This window comes from Lupinus angustifolius, chromosome LG15 (assembly GCF_001865875.1).
Source record: "Lupinus angustifolius cultivar Tanjil chromosome LG15, LupAngTanjil_v1.0, whole genome shotgun sequence".
Classification (NCBI taxonomy): domain Eukaryota; kingdom Viridiplantae; phylum Streptophyta; class Magnoliopsida; order Fabales; family Fabaceae; genus Lupinus; species Lupinus angustifolius.
In genome coordinates, this window is record NC_032023.1 from 18,188,285 (window position 1) to 18,207,082 (window position 18,798).

General features: G+C 34.0%; 1 protein-coding gene and 1 pseudogene across 1 annotated transcript; both read left to right on the forward strand.

Annotated features, from left to right (window-relative positions):
* On the forward strand, positions 1,143-8,014 carry LOC109328276 (annotated as a pseudogene).
* LOC109327754 (ubiquitin carboxyl-terminal hydrolase 16-like) lies at positions 9,170-13,069 on the forward strand. Its single transcript, XM_019560907.1, has 9 exons — positions 9,170-9,175; positions 9,337-9,460; positions 9,568-9,730; positions 9,820-9,940; positions 10,134-10,291; positions 11,165-11,249; positions 11,357-11,569; positions 12,081-12,142; positions 12,231-13,069. Exons 1-9 carry the CDS (start codon positions 9,170-9,172, stop codon positions 12,751-12,753), a joined length of 1,455 nt encoding a protein of 484 aa, XP_019416452.1. The 3' UTR covers positions 12,754-13,069.

Here is an 18,798-nt window from a genome sequence, read left to right on the forward strand (position 1 = left end):
TATACAATACAATAACATTAAGTTAACATCCAATACTTTATCTCACCTATTTTATAAAAAAATTAGTTTGACAACTAATTTATGATAATTTTGAATTGTCTTGTTTTTTTTGGTAGTTTTTTAAGATGTTTATATAAAAAAATATAAAAGACAAGTGAGAAATAAAAATAAAAGGTTTAAGATGTTCAAAACAATACTATACCCATTTTATTAATTTTACAAAAGTTTGTTAAAAAAAGTTATTCCAGTGTTTTTATAGTGAAGAAAGTTGGTTATATAATATAGTAATTAAAGTCAATGATCCTTTCCTTATGATGAAAAGCCAGATTTGTGTATTTGTATTTGGCTCACACCGACAAACACCTAAGCTGACAATTACTTGTAAAATGGTTAGAGAATCTCCGACGCCACAAGAAATAAATAGTTTGAAGCCAATTGTATCATATTTCATATATATACATTATTAATATAAACATTTATTTATATTATCTATCTTTTAAAAGTTATTAATAATAATTAAATATAAATAATAGATGATATTGTGACATTATATACAAAATTATGAGTGTTTACATTTTTTTTTGTCATTTTGTTATCATGAATTAGTGATCATACTGTTAATGATCACGCTCCATCAAATCCAAGGGTCCAGAATTCAGGTCCCACGGCCACCGTCTGATCCCCGAATCCTAAACTAAGAGAATCAACCGTATTCGGAACGCTCCTCTCTAGGTCCCATTTTCACGTGCGGTCACAGGCAACCTTCCAACTCACACTGCACACCATTTTATTCCCGGTTCCCCATCTAACTGAACCGGAAACTCTAACTCATAACTGTCCCGGTCCAAAATCAAAATGAATCCCTGATAAGAATTTTATATTTTTTTGATACTATCAATGATATTTTTTACTTTATTTGTTAAGGAACTAATTTCTTTGAGATTTATGTCTAACCCTTCCAATAAGGATCGTTTATAGGAAACGAACATTATTTTAACGGTTCAAATGAAATCATTTTATAAAAGATGATTAAAACGACACTTTTAGTTATAGAGTCAATTGGAAACTAAAAAATTAAGATAAAAGTAAAATTTTAAAATGTAAGAAACTAAACAGGAAATTTAAACACAGCTGAACCGGTCCAAAAGTTGTAATCTGAGATTCGGAGGATCGGAACATTAAATGAAGGAAGAATTCACGCATTCCGATGTACGAAACAAAATTCCTTTCCCTCCACAATCAATTTCTCTCCTTCCAAAAACCTTCAGTATTTAATAACTCCATCCTCTTTATTTACACATTTACCGCGTTTTTTCTCTCTCCTCTGAACTTCTTTTTTATCCAAACAAAACAATTCACTCTTCATTTTCCAAACTCCAAATCCAAACACGAGATTTCTCGTCCGTTCTTCTCTTCCAAACACGAACAACGTACATTTCTACCTTGCGATTTCGGTTTCCCTCATTAACCTAACCGTTACGGTCCTTTGCATCTTCGTCACCGTCCAACAACCAAAGTGGTTGTTCTTCCGCCACGTGGCGCCCGGTGAATTTGGTGGTGATAGTAGGAATGTAGGATCTCACGGTGTGTTACTTTCTGTGGATGTGTATAAATGCGTGTCACCGGGGATCTAGGGTTTTCGAGCCTGGTCCTTGTGGTGGTGGTTTGTGTGGTGGTGCCGGCAGCGATCGGATTTGTGATTCGCCGTAAATGGCAGTTTGCGGTGGTTAGGAAGGAGGAGATCAACAGGCTTCTAATTTTGGCGGCGGAGGAGACCGCCAGGGCAGAGAGAGAGGCGTCGTACTCGTATTTATATAGCACTGCGGCGGTTTCCACCACCACTAAGATCAATCAATGCGCCGTGTGCTATTTTCCCGCCACTGCGCGCTGCGCTAAGTGCAAATCGGTTCGCTACTGGTGCGTTTAACTTCAAACTTTTCTTCTTTTATTGTTCTTGCTCTGTTTTCTAAAGTTTAGATTTATTATTTAATGTTAGGCATGTTAGTGTTACTTTTGATCTTGTAATCAGTGAGTTTTATAGGTCTGCAATTGAATTCCTAGTTATATAGTGTTGTTATCTCATGTGATTTGTAAGCCACAATAGTTTAGTTTGTATTTACTTGTTACATGTCACAAAGGTGAACATTCAAAGAATTTGACTTGTTTTGTATCAACTAGAGAAGCTCATTTTTTAACATAATTAACATACATGGCACCAAGTGGTTCATCCTTTCAACAAAATGATGGTTATTGCTTGGTGAAATAAAAATCATGTGGCTATTTTTGATCAACACATAAATTAGTTTAACGATTCAGGTGACTGTGTTATTCTGCAATACTGTGTTTCCAGTTCATTGCTTTTATTTACATATTTTGATGTGTACTTTCATAACAAATAATATGTCTGTGTTTTGTACATTTGGTTTTATGTCTTTCAGTTCTTTTGAGTGCCAAACTGTTCATTGGCGTCAAGGTCACAAATTAGAATGTCGTCCTCCCATCTCAAATGACTGGAATGATGATGTGGTTAGTGATCTTGGTAAGAAGGTAGCAGAGCAAGATTACTCTGATGTTCCTGGAGAGGAATTTGAAACTGAAGGCACACAGAATAAAACATCGTTAGAAAAATCCACATTTCTGGATACAAGTCCTTCTTCTAAAGTTTCATATAAGAAAGAATATTTAAGAGCCGAACATCTTGCTGAGGGAAATATTACAGATTCTAATTCTGATTTATCTAGTAACCTATTTTCTGGATTCTCAGCTTCCACAAGTGCCACCGAATCATCTGATGATGCCTCTGTCTGTGAGAGTATCATCTCAAATGAGCATGACAGATCAGAGGGGCATATTTCTGTTGATTCTAGCGATGAAATTCCTGAGGCAACTTCAATTGATAATAGTGTGGGTGCAGTCATGTCTTCTTCGCCAAAATTTGCATGTTTGGTTGAGCCAGTAGGTGGTTTTTCTTCAATGCCTAAATCAAATCAAGTTATGCCTGGCTTTTGTAAAGAGCAGAGTGAGCTTGCGTCAAATGGTACTTTAGGTTCAGGTATGTGGAATGGGACAGTAATTGAGCCTTCTAAAATGTCTACCGAGTTTTGGGATAAAACTCTTGATTCGAGAGTGATTAAAGACAAAACTAATAATTACCCTTGTCCATCTCATTCTGCCAAATCCACTGGCGGCAAGAAATCTGATTCTGAAACTTCATTTCGCTTTTCATACAATACCATGCCTCCCTTGCATGTACGCGGTACTGAGGCAAAGGGTTCCGTTTCTGATGCTTTTCCAAACTCTTCTGGGAACAATTTGGCTTGTCCTGAATCAACATCATCAGAGAATTACAGCATAGATTCTTCAAAGATGAGAAATTCTCCATTCTTGCACAGCAAAGATTCCAACGTTATGAGCTGTAACACTGCCAGTGGTTCTGAATCTGATAAATTGGAATCTAAAGAAATCTCTGGGCCTCCTTTATCTAGTTTCTCTCCTCAGTCCTCCAGTGTTAGCAAAGATTCAGGTAGTGTAGATGCTTTGAGCATCCATAACTTGCAATCAGCCAGCTCTATGGCACCAAACCATGTTGTCGACAAACATGGTAGCACCTTGAAGTCAGCTGAAATTAGATGCCTGACACATGATCTTGCTAATACTAGTTTAGCTTCTAGGAGTGAAGGACATTCAGTTTCCAGTACAAAAGGTGGGAATACTGGCATTCAATCTGGCAATGTTACCTCATCTCATGTTGCTGTCTGTTCTGAAAATTCCAAGAGTGGCTTGAAAACATCTGTTCTAAAAGTTGTTGATCAACTTAGAGGATCAAATTTATCAAAACATTTTACACTAGCTGCTGGGAGCGATACTGCTGGAAGATACACTGACAAGGTTTTTCTTGAGCAAATCATTTATACTCTTTTATGCCTAGAGGGCTTGAGGCACGATTATCTTACATTTATAATTATGCAGGGTCTTTTTCCATATGAATTGTTTGTCAAGCTTTATAACTCGAACAAGATGGAGTTGCCCCCTTTTGGTCTTATAAATTGTGGAAACAGGTAATTTTCAATATGAGAAACATGTTATAAGATAATAGGTCCATGATTGTATGTGGCATGGGTTTGTTCAATATAAATTAAGTGACATGCATTATTTTATTCTTTCCTTGTCAGTAAATGGTGTATATTTTTTGCCATATTAGATAATCAGTATGAATGGTTAGGTATGATTTTTTTTTGTAGAATCAATTTGCTCTTCCACTGTGTAGGATTTATTTATTTTAACTTGTCAACCTTCCTTTCGCAGTTGTTATGCTAATGCTGTTCTTCAGTGCTTAGCATTTACACCACCCTTGACTACTTATTTCCTTCAAGGACTGCATTCTAAAGCATGTATGTACTCAGACAGTGTTTCTATCTTGGAACCATCGTATGTCATATTTATTAGTTCTCTGTTGTTACTTTTTCTTGAGGTAAAATATCTCCTATGCAAATTTCAGGTACAAATAAAAAGTGGTGTTTCACCTGTGAGTTTGAAAGCTTAATTTTGAAGTCAAAGGGAACAAAATCTCCACTCTCTCCTATTGGCATACTATCTCAACTACAAAATATTGGGAGCCAGCTTGGTAATGGCAGGGAAGAAGATGCACATGAATTTCTCAGGTATTTTTTACACATTTTGGTCTGTGTAATATAGCATACTTATTGCTCTGTAATTCATTTTTAAGTTAATCATATGAAATACTTGACAGGCATTCTATTGACACAATGCAATCAGTTTGCCTTATGGAAGCTTGGGCTAACACACCGAGTTCATTGGAAGAGGAAACTACTTTAATGGGTCTTACATTTGGAGGCTACCTTCGATCAAAGGTAATTTAATATTTCCATCTGGATTCTGGAAAAATAATACATGACTATCTGTTATGATTTTATTTCTTTCCTGGTTATAGGTGCAATACATTGTTGGTATGTTTATGAAATAAATATGGTACTATTCCTATCATTATAACTTGTTTTGATTGAAAGTAATATGAACAATGGACTTACACTTCCTATTTGACAGATAAAGTGCATGAAATGTGGAGGGAAGTCTGAGCGCCAGGAAAGGATGATGGATCTGACTGTTGAGATAGGAGGGGAGATAGCAACCTTGGAGGAGGCCCTTCGACGGTTTACAAGTACTGAGACTTTGGATGGAGAAAACAAGTACCACTGTGTTAGGTTGGTTGATTTTTGAGATGTCTCTTGAAAGCTGAGTGTTATCATGCAATAGGATGTTCCGTTGTTATTCTTAGAAAATATGGAAACTAACTACATACAAGAGAGCCAGACCTCTGTGAGCCCTCTAAACAGAAACTAACAGAATAAAAAAATGGAAAAAAGGTCCCCAGAGTCACTGCAGATATCAAGAAACTCTTGGCCTTCTCCCCTTCTCCCAGAGTCAGCGATTCTTATGTTTGGCTTTTCTTAGCATTTAGTAATGTTCCCCGAGTCTCCCCCTTATTCCTACTTTCATACACTAGTAGTCCACTTTTCTTCCTTCTAGAATATACTTGGGCTTAGCATCAATCATATCTTACTCTTGCTTTCATTATTATAACTAACTGATTATTATTTCAGAAGGGAAATGTTATTTAGTATGAAGCGGTTTTCGTATTTTATGTGTGATCAGATTTTTCTCTCAACTACCATGATTTCTGGTAAATTCATGATTTCATTAGTTTACATGAATTTTCTCAACATCCGTAACATTGCTATTCGTACTGAGTAGCCACAATACAGTGATGCTTACAGTTTTGAAGTTGGGTTGGGCATCTATTTGTTTGTGTTGGCCATTTCTTTCCCAGGCCTAGGTAAAGGCATGCTAGAAAAACAGATGAGTTGTCTGGTCTCAACCTGACTCAGGATAATTAGGAGTGAAAAGTTAAACATTTTTCCATATGTTTGACCACCAAGTTGTGATACTAGCTTTTCACTTATTATTTGGATTTTGGAGTATTGTTACATTGGAGTATTATTTGAAGTAATAATAATGTGAAATTTTTTGTACTGGAATTATTTTCCTTATTATTAATCAACTCTTTTCATTTTAAGATGTAAATCTTATGAGAAGGCCAAGAAGAAGCTGACAGTTTCAGAGGCACCTAATGTTCTTACAATTGCATTGAAGAGATTTCAGGTATTTCATGTGCTAAATTCAAAGACAATATGTTGTTACCTACATTATTTGCAGCCTGTATTTAGAGTTCACATTATGCTTGTTATATATGCGACATTGTGTGGCAGTCTGGGAAATTCGGGAAGCTCAACAAGCCTATTCATTTTCCTGAAGTACTTGACTTGGCACCTTTCATGAATGGGACTAGTGATAAATCTCCTATATACAGACTGTATGGGGTAGTAGTTCACTTGGATATCATGAATGCTGCCTTTTCGGGTCACTATGTGTGCTATGTGAAGAATATCCAAAACAAGTGGTTCAAGATTGATGACAGTGTGGTATGTCCCCTCTATTTCCATTTGTTTTGTGAATCTTGATTCTTGAGAGTAATCTCTTTCTGTCCTTAAGTCTTAAATATACTTTTCTTGATTTACACTAGTAGCCATGATCTTCTCTTTAAGGTCGTAAACTAAATGTATATAACCAATATTTATCATTACTGCTTTACAAACATAATTTAAAATTTAAGTATATAAAGTCATAAGCTTTACCAATATATGTTTTTTGGATTTCTTGTAATTATGTGGTCCATGAATGAAAGGTCCCTAGAAAATTTCTTTCCAAACTCATTTTGTTCTGGTATAAAATTGTCAAATCCGGTGGGTGGACACGTCTTCATATTAGTGTTCTATTACATACAAACCATAAGGATGCATACAAAGTTTTGATGCTGTTATTAGTAGTTCCTGTTAGATGTGTTTGTGTGAGGGATCATTTGTAGGATTTATTTGAAGTTTTATCATCCGAGGGACACTGTTACTGTACTTTGTTTAATCTTATGTCTTGCAGGTGATACCTGTTGAGTTGGATAGAGTCTTAACAAAAGGAGCATATATGCTTTTTTATGCAAGGTAACCCATCTGATTTTGTTTTTTGTTGGGAAAGGTTCCTTTTAATTATACTCTTGTTCACTATCTGACAAACTGAATCACCTTGTAGGTGCTCTCCAAGGGCCCCAAGGATAATCAGGAACATCATAGTATCCCCAGATTCAAAAAGTAAGGTCAATGGAAAGACACTTGCAATGAAACCAAGACATATATCTACAAATATTAGTGCTGCTGAATATATCAGTAGTCCGATTTCTCCGGATGGTTCACCCACCTTAGACTCTTTCTATTCAAAGTTTCACCACCTGAGAAGGATTTTAGAAGAAGACTCGTCAAGTGATAGTTCATCACTCCTCAGCAGCAACTCTGATGAAGGTTCTTGTAGTACCGATAGCACCCGTGATTCAACCAGCACAGATGACTTCTCCGATTATATTTTTGGTGATTCAGGGAATGGCTGGAGCAGCACATGGAGGAATTCTGATTCTGATTTTTCATTCACACCATCTTCATCATTGAACTCTAGGCATTCACCCCTATCTGATATGGACCGGCATGATTCAGTTTCTCCAACTGCGAATAGGTTGCAAAATCCCACAGGTTCAGGTGGAGGTGTTTCTCTTCTTCGTTGACACTTTACAGCATAGGGAGTTAGGTAGTAGTAGGATTAGTAGATTTGGTTAGACTAACTCTTTTCAGAGAATAGGATCAAACCATTTTAAGGTAAACTCTGGTAGAAAGTGAAGGGAAAGAACAGGTTGAAAATTGTATGAATAGAGAGATCCTGAGCAGTAAATAAAGACGAGGGTTGGTCTACCTAATGTACTCAATAGGTGGGGTTCTAAATACTAAGAAATTAGCCACCCACCCCTCATTTTGCCTATAATAACTAAAAGTAGATGTAAATATAGATTGTTGTATGTAATTGTTTGTATAATTTCAATGGAATTTATTTATTATTACAAAAACAAACATTTGAAATGATGGATTATTTTATTTTATATTTTGGCTCTAAGACTGCCATTAGATAGTGATAGACGAACAAGTGTTAGGTTTTCTGGTTTCTAAGTTCTAAAACTGTTACATGTAGAAATGAATGCATGTAATTATCTACTTGGTGATTTATTACAGGGTTAACCAGTGTATTAGGCACTTTTAATGGTTTAGATCTACTCACTAATTCAAACTATTGCATTTCCCTAATATTGATGACTAGAATGGAATAAGTGAATCCCCATGTATATATATTGATCAACTCATAATGTTTAGGATAACTTTATAGCCTACCCATTTATTCATACATGAAAAGAAATGAATCTCACCTCTCCTTTGCTCTTACTCATCATCTCTATTGAGGACCTCAGCTCTCTCTATTGGAGAGGCAAATCAATTATTCTACTATTTACCTTTAGAGGTCTTCGCAGTCTTCAATTATCGGTCTGCTAATGCACAACAACTATAATGATATATATATTTTAAGGAGTTCTGATCATCTCTAGTAGTATTAGATAGAAATGTTAATATACACCATAAATTTTAAGGATTTAAAATTTTAATTATTTTTGAATTAAATATTTTCAAAAATAATAAATATCTTCTTCTCTTCATATTCCAGTGGAACGTTCACCTCAATTCATTTTTTGGGGTTAGACAACAAAAGCATGTACAAGATGATTGACAGTTTGAAAGCGATGACTGAATTTTATTCACCCCAATGTAGTAGTTTAGCTCAAATGGCACCGACTCAAAAAATATAGGCTTTGAGTGAATTTGATACCTCTTCCTTTTTTTTACCTCGGCTCCCATTTTCCAACCTCAAAGAAATGTTACCTATGTAACCAGGGAAAAACAGAATATGATTTAAAAAGGCCTGCAAAATTTTCAGTTGACACTGAAATAAATTATCTAAAAAAATTGGGCTAAAATCTATCAAAAAGTCAACAGCTCATGCATTTTGTATTTCTTTTTGCACACCAAAAATATAACATGTTCGTCTATTATATCTTTCCAAAAAACAAGAAAAAAATAACCCATATAAAAGTAAATGACGTAATATTCATCTAGATTCCAAACAGGTAATTTTCAATATGAGAAACATGTTATAAGATAATAGGTCCATGATTGTATGTGGCATGGGTTTGTTCAATATAAATTAAGTGACATGCATTATTTTATTCTTTCCTTGTCAGTAAATGGTGTATATTTTTTGCCATATTAGATAATCAGTATGAATGGTTAGGTATGATTTTTTTTTGTAGAATCAATTTGCTCTTCCACTGTGTAGGATTTATTTATTTTAACTTGTCAACCTTCCTTTCGCAGTTGTTATGCTAATGCTGTTCTTCAGTGCTTAGCATTTACACCACCCTTGACTACTTATTTCCTTCAAGGACTGCATTCTAAAGCATGTATGTACTCAGACAGTGTTTCTATCTTGGAACCATCGTATGTCATATTTATTAGTTCTCTGTTGTTACTTTTTCTTGAGGTAAAATATCTCCTATGCAAATTTCAGGTACAAATAAAAAGTGGTGTTTCACCTGTGAGTTTGAAAGCTTAATTTTGAAGTCAAAGGGAACAAAATCTCCACTCTCTCCTATTGGCATACTATCTCAACTACAAAATATTGGGAGCCAGCTTGGTAATGGCAGGGAAGAAGATGCACATGAATTTCTCAGGTATTTTTTACACATTTTGGTCTGTGTAATATAGCATACTTATTGCTCTGTAATTCATTTTTAAGTTAATCATATGAAATACTTGACAGGCATTCTATTGACACAATGCAATCAGTTTGCCTTATGGAAGCTTGGGCTAACACACCGAGTTCATTGGAAGAGGAAACTACTTTAATGGGTCTTACATTTGGAGGCTACCTTCGATCAAAGGTAATTTAATATTTCCATCTGGATTCTGGAAAAATAATACATGACTATCTGTTATGATTTTATTTCTTTCCTGGTTATAGGTGCAATACATTGTTGGTATGTTTATGAAATAAATATGGTACTATTCCTATCATTATAACTTGTTTTGATTGAAAGTAATATGAACAATGGACTTACACTTCCTATTTGACAGATAAAGTGCATGAAATGTGGAGGGAAGTCTGAGCGCCAGGAAAGGATGATGGATCTGACTGTTGAGATAGGAGGGGAGATAGCAACCTTGGAGGAGGCCCTTCGACGGTTTACAAGTACTGAGACTTTGGATGGAGAAAACAAGTACCACTGTGTTAGGTTGGTTGATTTTTGAGATGTCTCTTGAAAGCTGAGTGTTATCATGCAATAGGATGTTCCGTTGTTATTCTTAGAAAATATGGAAACTAACTACATACAAGAGAGCCAGACCTCTGTGAGCCCTCTAAACAGAAACTAACAGAATAAAAAAATGGAAAAAAGGTCCCCAGAGTCACTGCAGATATCAAGAAACTCTTGGCCTTCTCCCCTTCTCCCAGAGTCAGCGATTCTTATGTTTGGCTTTTCTTAGCATTTAGTAATGTTCCCCGAGTCTCCCCCTTATTCCTACTTTCATACACTAGTAGTCCACTTTTCTTCCTTCTAGAATATACTTGGGCTTAGCATCAATCATATCTTACTCTTGCTTTCATTATTATAACTAACTGATTATTATTTCAGAAGGGAAATGTTATTTAGTATGAAGCGGTTTTCGTATTTTATGTGTGATCAGATTTTTCTCTCAACTACCATGATTTCTGGTAAATTCATGATTTCATTAGTTTACATGAATTTTCTCAACATCCGTAACATTGCTATTCGTACTGAGTAGCCACAATACAGTGATGCTTACAGTTTTGAAGTTGGGTTGGGCATCTATTTGTTTGTGTTGGCCATTTCTTTCCCAGGCCTAGGTAAAGGCATGCTAGAAAAACAGATGAGTTGTCTGGTCTCAACCTGACTCAGGATAATTAGGAGTGAAAAGTTAAACATTTTTCCATATGTTTGACCACCAAGTTGTGATACTAGCTTTTCACTTATTATTTGGATTTTGGAGTATTGTTACATTGGAGTATTATTTGAAGTAATAATAATGTGAAATTTTTTGTACTGGAATTATTTTCCTTATTATTAATCAACTCTTTTCATTTTAAGATGTAAATCTTATGAGAAGGCCAAGAAGAAGCTGACAGTTTCAGAGGCACCTAATGTTCTTACAATTGCATTGAAGAGATTTCAGGTATTTCATGTGCTAAATTCAAAGACAATATGTTGTTACCTACATTATTTGCAGCCTGTATTTAGAGTTCACATTATGCTTGTTATATATGCGACATTGTGTGGCAGTCTGGGAAATTCGGGAAGCTCAACAAGCCTATTCATTTTCCTGAAGTACTTGACTTGGCACCTTTCATGAATGGGACTAGTGATAAATCTCCTATATACAGACTGTATGGGGTAGTAGTTCACTTGGATATCATGAATGCTGCCTTTTCGGGTCACTATGTGTGCTATGTGAAGAATATCCAAAACAAGTGGTTCAAGATTGATGACAGTGTGGTATGTCCCCTCTATTTCCATTTGTTTTGTGAATCTTGATTCTTGAGAGTAATCTCTTTCTGTCCTTAAGTCTTAAATATACTTTTCTTGATTTACACTAGTAGCCATGATCTTCTCTTTAAGGTCGTAAACTAAATGTATATAACCAATATTTATCATTACTGCTTTACAAACATAATTTAAAATTTAAGTATATAAAGTCATAAGCTTTACCAATATATGTTTTTTGGATTTCTTGTAATTATGTGGTCCATGAATGAAAGGTCCCTAGAAAATTTCTTTCCAAACTCATTTTGTTCTGGTATAAAATTGTCAAATCCGGTGGGTGGACACGTCTTCATATTAGTGTTCTATTACATACAAACCATAAGGATGCATACAAAGTTTTGATGCTGTTATTAGTAGTTCCTGTTAGATGTGTTTGTGTGAGGGATCATTTGTAGGATTTATTTGAAGTTTTATCATCCGAGGGACACTGTTACTGTACTTTGTTTAATCTTATGTCTTGCAGGTGATACCTGTTGAGTTGGATAGAGTCTTAACAAAAGGAGCATATATGCTTTTTTATGCAAGGTAACCCATCTGATTTTGTTTTTTGTTGGGAAAGGTTCCTTTTAATTATACTCTTGTTCACTATCTGACAAACTGAATCACCTTGTAGGTGCTCTCCAAGGGCCCCAAGGATAATCAGGAACATCATAGTATCCCCAGATTCAAAAAGTAAGGTCAATGGAAAGACACTTGCAATGAAACCAAGACATATATCTACAAATATTAGTGCTGCTGAATATATCAGTAGTCCGATTTCTCCGGATGGTTCACCCACCTTAGACTCTTTCTATTCAAAGTTTCACCACCTGAGAAGGATTTTAGAAGAAGACTCGTCAAGTGATAGTTCATCACTCCTCAGCAGCAACTCTGATGAAGGTTCTTGTAGTACCGATAGCACCCGTGATTCAACCAGCACAGATGACTTCTCCGATTATATTTTTGGTGATTCAGGGAATGGCTGGAGCAGCACATGGAGGAATTCTGATTCTGATTTTTCATTCACACCATCTTCATCATTGAACTCTAGGCATTCACCCCTATCTGATATGGACCGGCATGATTCAGTTTCTCCAACTGCGAATAGGTTGCAAAATCCCACAGGTTCAGGTGGAGGTGTTTCTCTTCTTCGTTGACACTTTACAGCATAGGGAGTTAGGTAGTAGTAGGATTAGTAGATTTGGTTAGACTAACTCTTTTCAGAGAATAGGATCAAACCATTTTAAGGTAAACTCTGGTAGAAAGTGAAGGGAAAGAACAGGTTGAAAATTGTATGAATAGAGAGATCCTGAGCAGTAAATAAAGACGAGGGTTGGTCTACCTAATGTACTCAATAGGTGGGGTTCTAAATACTAAGAAATTAGCCACCCACCCCTCATTTTGCCTATAATAACTAAAAGTAGATGTAAATATAGATTGTTGTATGTAATTGTTTGTATAATTTCAATGGAATTTATTTATTATTACAAAAACAAACATTTGAAATGATGGATTATTTTATTTTATATTTTGGCTCTAAGACTGCCATTAGATAGTGATAGACGAACAAGTGTTAGGTTTTCTGGTTTCTAAGTTCTAAAACTGTTACATGTAGAAATGAATGCATGTAATTATCTACTTGGTGATTTATTACAGGGTTAACCAGTGTATTAGGCACTTTTAATGGTTTAGATCTACTCACTAATTCAAACTATTGCATTTCCCTAATATTGATGACTAGAATGGAATAAGTGAATCCCCATGTATATATATTGATCAACTCATAATGTTTAGGATAACTTTATAGCCTACCCATTTATTCATACATGAAAAGAAATGAATCTCACCTCTCCTTTGCTCTTACTCATCATCTCTATTGAGGACCTCAGCTCTCTCTATTGGAGAGGCAAATCAATTATTCTACTATTTACCTTTAGAGGTCTTCGCAGTCTTCAATTATCGGTCTGCTAATGCACAACAACTATAATGATATATATATTTTAAGGAGTTCTGATCATCTCTAGTAGTATTAGATAGAAATGTTAATATACACCATAAATTTTAAGGATTTAAAATTTTAATTATTTTTGAATTAAATATTTTCAAAAATAATAAATATCTTCTTCTCTTCATATTCCAGTGGAACGTTCACCTCAATTCATTTTTTGGGGTTAGACAACAAAAGCATGTACAAGATGATTGACAGTTTGAAAGCGATGACTGAATTTTATTCACCCCAATGTAGTAGTTTAGCTCAAATGGCACCGACTCAAAAAATATAGGCTTTGAGTGAATTTGATACCTCTTCCTTTTTTTTACCTCGGCTCCCATTTTCCAACCTCAAAGAAATGTTACCTATGTAACCAGGGAAAAACAGAATATGATTTAAAAAGGCCTGCAAAATTTTCAGTTGACACTGAAATAAATTATCTAAAAAAATTGGGCTAAAATCTATCAAAAAGTCAACAGCTCATGCATTTTGTATTTCTTTTTGCACACCAAAAATATAACATGTTCGTCTATTATATCTTTCCAAAAAACAAGAAAAAAATAACCCATATAAAAGTAAATGACGTAATATTCATCTAGATTCCATATAAAAGTAAATGACGTAATATTCATCTAGATTCCTATATGAAAGTAAATGACGTAATATTTATCTAGATCCCCATATGAAAGTAAATAACGTAATATTCATCTAGATCCTCATATGAAAGTAAATGACGTAATATTCATCTAGATCCGTGTAGAAGAATGATTTACAATTTATGTGTGTTATGACTTATGATATGGTCAAAAAATCAAAAAAATTAATAACAAGTCCAAAACTGAAAATCAATACCTTCACTGAATGAAAACTGCGGAGATTGAAGAAAATGAAGAAGTAAAAAAATGTTTGTAGAGCTGCACCTGAAACGAAATGAAAACCAGAGAAGAGAAATGTCATATGAGAACCAAGTGAAGTGGAGTTTGTGAAGTAAAGATGCATAAACAGTCATTGAAAGAAGAAATAGAAAGGTTTGTGAAATGAAGTAAAGAGAGAAAATGGAGAACAAAAGGTGAAGTAAGGTGGAAGTGGAAGCCAAAAGATTTTTAGAATTAAAGAAGATAAAGTTAATAATGATTAGGACTAAAAAATAAATATAAAAAGTTTATTAATTTTTTAAATATTTAATTTATTATTTTTAATAATTTTATTTCTGACTAATCTCATGCTTTGACACAGAGAGTGACACAAAGTATAGGACAATAGATGTTAACCCTTACTTTACATACTTCAAAAACTGGAGTATATCTACTGTCTCACAATGTGTGTCACTCCATGTGCCACTGATTATGATTGGTTAAAAAACAGTGATATAAACTTGAGAAACACAAAACAAGCAGTGTCTCTAGGCCTTGAGCCTACGCCTGTACTTAGTACATTATTCATGGTCCAGTCCGCTTGTCTCTTTCTCATGCCCCACCCACATGCGCTTCCCACAACAACGTCATTTTGGACTTAGGTGGCCGAAATTTTTGGGTAATGAGTTCATCAGAATTAGACTAAACTTTACGACTCTAATAGTGATGTGAGCGAAACACGGTAGACGATTTTTGAGAAAACTTGATAAAATTTTAAGTTAGATTGAATAAAGTGAAGGTCGTTTGTCCCACATTTAGCTTAGGATTATTTTTAGTATTTTCATTATTAGCCATTAAACATTTTAAGTTTGTAGGGGGAATTATTTCCTTCTTAGAAGAGGCATGTAACATGATTTATTTCCTCTTTAGTGGATTGACATGTTAACTTAAGAGGGAATGATTTATTTCCCTAATTGGAGGATTGACATGAGATTTAAAAAAGGGAACCACTTCCTTTTTGAAAGGAGGCATGTGGATCAAACAAGATGAGAAATGATTTGTTGCCTTTCTTGGAAGGAGGCGTGAAAACATTCCAAAATAACACTTAAAGTTTGTTTCAGAGTTCCTTATTGGTATAAGCGTGTTCAATTGTTGCCTTATTGGAGGGAAACATTTGAATTCGAATCACAACACTTATGGCATGCACAATCAACATTATGGGGCGCATTAAAAGTTACCTTATATGCCAAAAGAGTTATGATTGTGTTAAACAATTTCCTTACATGACTACCATATAGTTAAGAGTGTGATTTTGTTTCCTTTTTGAGGATTATTGAACTTGGACATCCTTGGCTGCATGACTCATAGTTTAAATCTAAGAGAGCTATGATTGTAGTTAAGAATATTTTATTTGTTTCATTCTATAGGTAGTTTTTGAATTCAAAATAATAACACTTTGTAAGGGAATTTCGTGTGGGGTTGGGGTTGATTACAATCAAATTGTGTTTATTTTGTACAATTTTAGTGAAGCCATGTAGGTAGCCACAAAACTATATGTAATAAGTCATTTCCTATGAAATAACAAGTTGAATTTTGTTTGGATTAACTCCTCTTTAGTTGAGCTTTGCTCCTACACTTAGAACTTATCAAAGATCCATCCTTGTGGCGTTCATAGGTTTATCACCATTGGTGTGGCGTCTTAACCTTGTTCTTATCAAAGATCCTTCCTTGTGGCAAACCTCTTTGGCTTATCAAGCTACTTTGCTTGTGGCGTCTTCCCCCTTCATTCTTATTCATTTTTTTTTATCCAAACATAAAAATAAAAATACAAAAATATATACTGATTGTACCTTACATTAAACCATACACATTCATATACTTTTCCTCCCATATTTATCATAAAACCGTGACACAAAAATACAAGATTCCAAAAAAAAATTACATTCCACAAGTTAATTGAGTTTCAGGCAAGAACGATCAGCAAAGAAATCAAATCACCACTGGAGTTCGCATCAAATAGCTTATTTACCTATTTATACAATTACTTATCATAGATATCCTCATATTGGTAGTGGGATCTGAACCCATGATCTTATATGCTATTAACTAATTTGTTATGAATTGAACTAATTTTTGTTCTCATAATGATTTTGCATATACACATATTATTTTCACATTAGTACAAATATTTTTTTATGCAAATTATGGATGAAATGTTACAATGACAGACAATGTTATTATAATGATGAAATATTAAGCGTAAATGTAAACAAAAGAATAAACACAAAGTAACATATGAAAATATGGTGTTGCATGAATGAATATACTAGATAAGATAACATTATGGATGAATGCATTAGGAATAAAATATGAGAGAGTCATATTATAGAAAATATGATAGAATTTTGTCTGAGATAATTTAGACATGTATAGAAAAGTTAAGAGACTAAAAGAAGATCGAGTAAGAAAAATGTACCAAATGAATGTTAGTCTAATGTTCAAGTAGAAAAATATTGTCAATATATAATATATGTGAAACAATTAAAAAAAAAATAAAAATAAATATTTTGTCAATAAATAACATTTAAGATAGTGTATTCTGATGTCATTCTACTCATATAGTCTAATTCATTTGATTGAGGTTGTATCTTCTAAGTTTGTTATATTTTTCTGTATAATGTTAAAATTGTGAAAGAAAAACTGCTGTGGGATTATTTTTATAGCTTCAATTGGTAGTTATACAAGACTACATTTTCGGAAATTAAATATTCTGTCCAATATATAGCGTGCTCTAATTATATGTCAAAACGATTCAGGGAAAAACCAACAGTAACAAAAAAAAGTTGATCTTTGAAGTTGAAACGAAAGAGACAAGAAACTTGAAGCCCAAGTCTATTGAATGGATATGCTAAGCATCCAGACATGAATTGAAATGTTGTCCCTTTCTTTATTTCCTTTTCTTCTTTTTTGGTTAAAAAATTCCATCATATCCCATTATTGCATGTTCATTTCTAAGGTCTAAAAAGAGAAGTGAATGAAGATAGAAAAGGAAATGAAAGTAATAGGATATGATACCAATACACTTATACACATACATATTTGTCTATCTACTTGCATGCGGTATCTAGCCCTAATTATATTATGCTATTTTTTCTTAAGCGTGCATTACTTTTAGTTTCCAACATATGTTTTTTTCTTCTTTGTGAAAAAGCAAAAGACCAAATTCATTATTACTAAGACATAAATATTCTTATATAACAACAATGGAGCTAGTGGCGAAGACATGCATGCCACCAATTAATACAGGTACACAAATGCTGACTAAAGAGAAAGCTGAAAAAAGAAACAAAACAATTTTTTAAACCAAAAAAGGAGAGAAAGTAAGAATAAGAATTAGAAAATGTAGAAAGTAGGTGTTTACTTGCACCCACAGTGAGTATTTTGGCTCTGAAACAAAACCTTTGGTTTGTGATTTTTGTCGATAAAAGCAGCAACATAAGGACAAGTTTGACGTTGATGAAACCTTTGTTTAAAATTTTAAGTCACTCCTCTAATGTTAGAGTTGACAATTCATCTCTGTGGCTGAAAGATGTTTTTTGTTACAACAAATGGATTTCACATTGAGAAACTATTGAAGCTTGGTTGGCATTGGTTAATTATTTTTTAGTATGTTTGTTTTAGTCACTCAATAGTTTATAAATTACATATCAATCCTATAATATTTTTTAGTGTATATGTTGAATTTTTATTCTTAACTAATTAATTACTACCTATATATTTCATTCCACATGATGTTGAATATATGTGTCAGATAGTGGGATGAAAGGTTAAAGAGCCTCACCCATAAAGATTAGAGTGAAAGAGGTTGAGAGTTTGAATCTCATCCAAAATAAATATTAACGAGTATGCAAAAACTAGTATGCAGAAACTTCAGATCATCTTTTCTTTACTTGCAACATCACATATTCGGTTTAGTAGCTACTCTACAATTGGTTGAACATGAGCACAACGTTTCCTTCTCAACCCATAAATCACTTTACTACTCAGATGGGTATGATTTCAAACAACAGTGGTTCAAAACTTTGGGGTTTCTTCTGGTTAGTTTCAACTTGGGTTATATGGCTTTCTAGGAATGACTTTATTTTCAACTCTGTCAGTCATTCTCTTCAGAAATTTTTTGAAGCTGCAAGAGTTAATTTGGCTTTGGGTAAATGGTCAGATGGACAATAATTCTTTTTCTTACTCGGATTGGGTTTTAACCCAATCTCTTGTCTTAATTCCAATGTGTAATCGGTTCTTGTCTTTCTTTGTTTTGCTTCCTTTTTTTATTTTTTTCCTTTGTAATTATCTTATCTTAA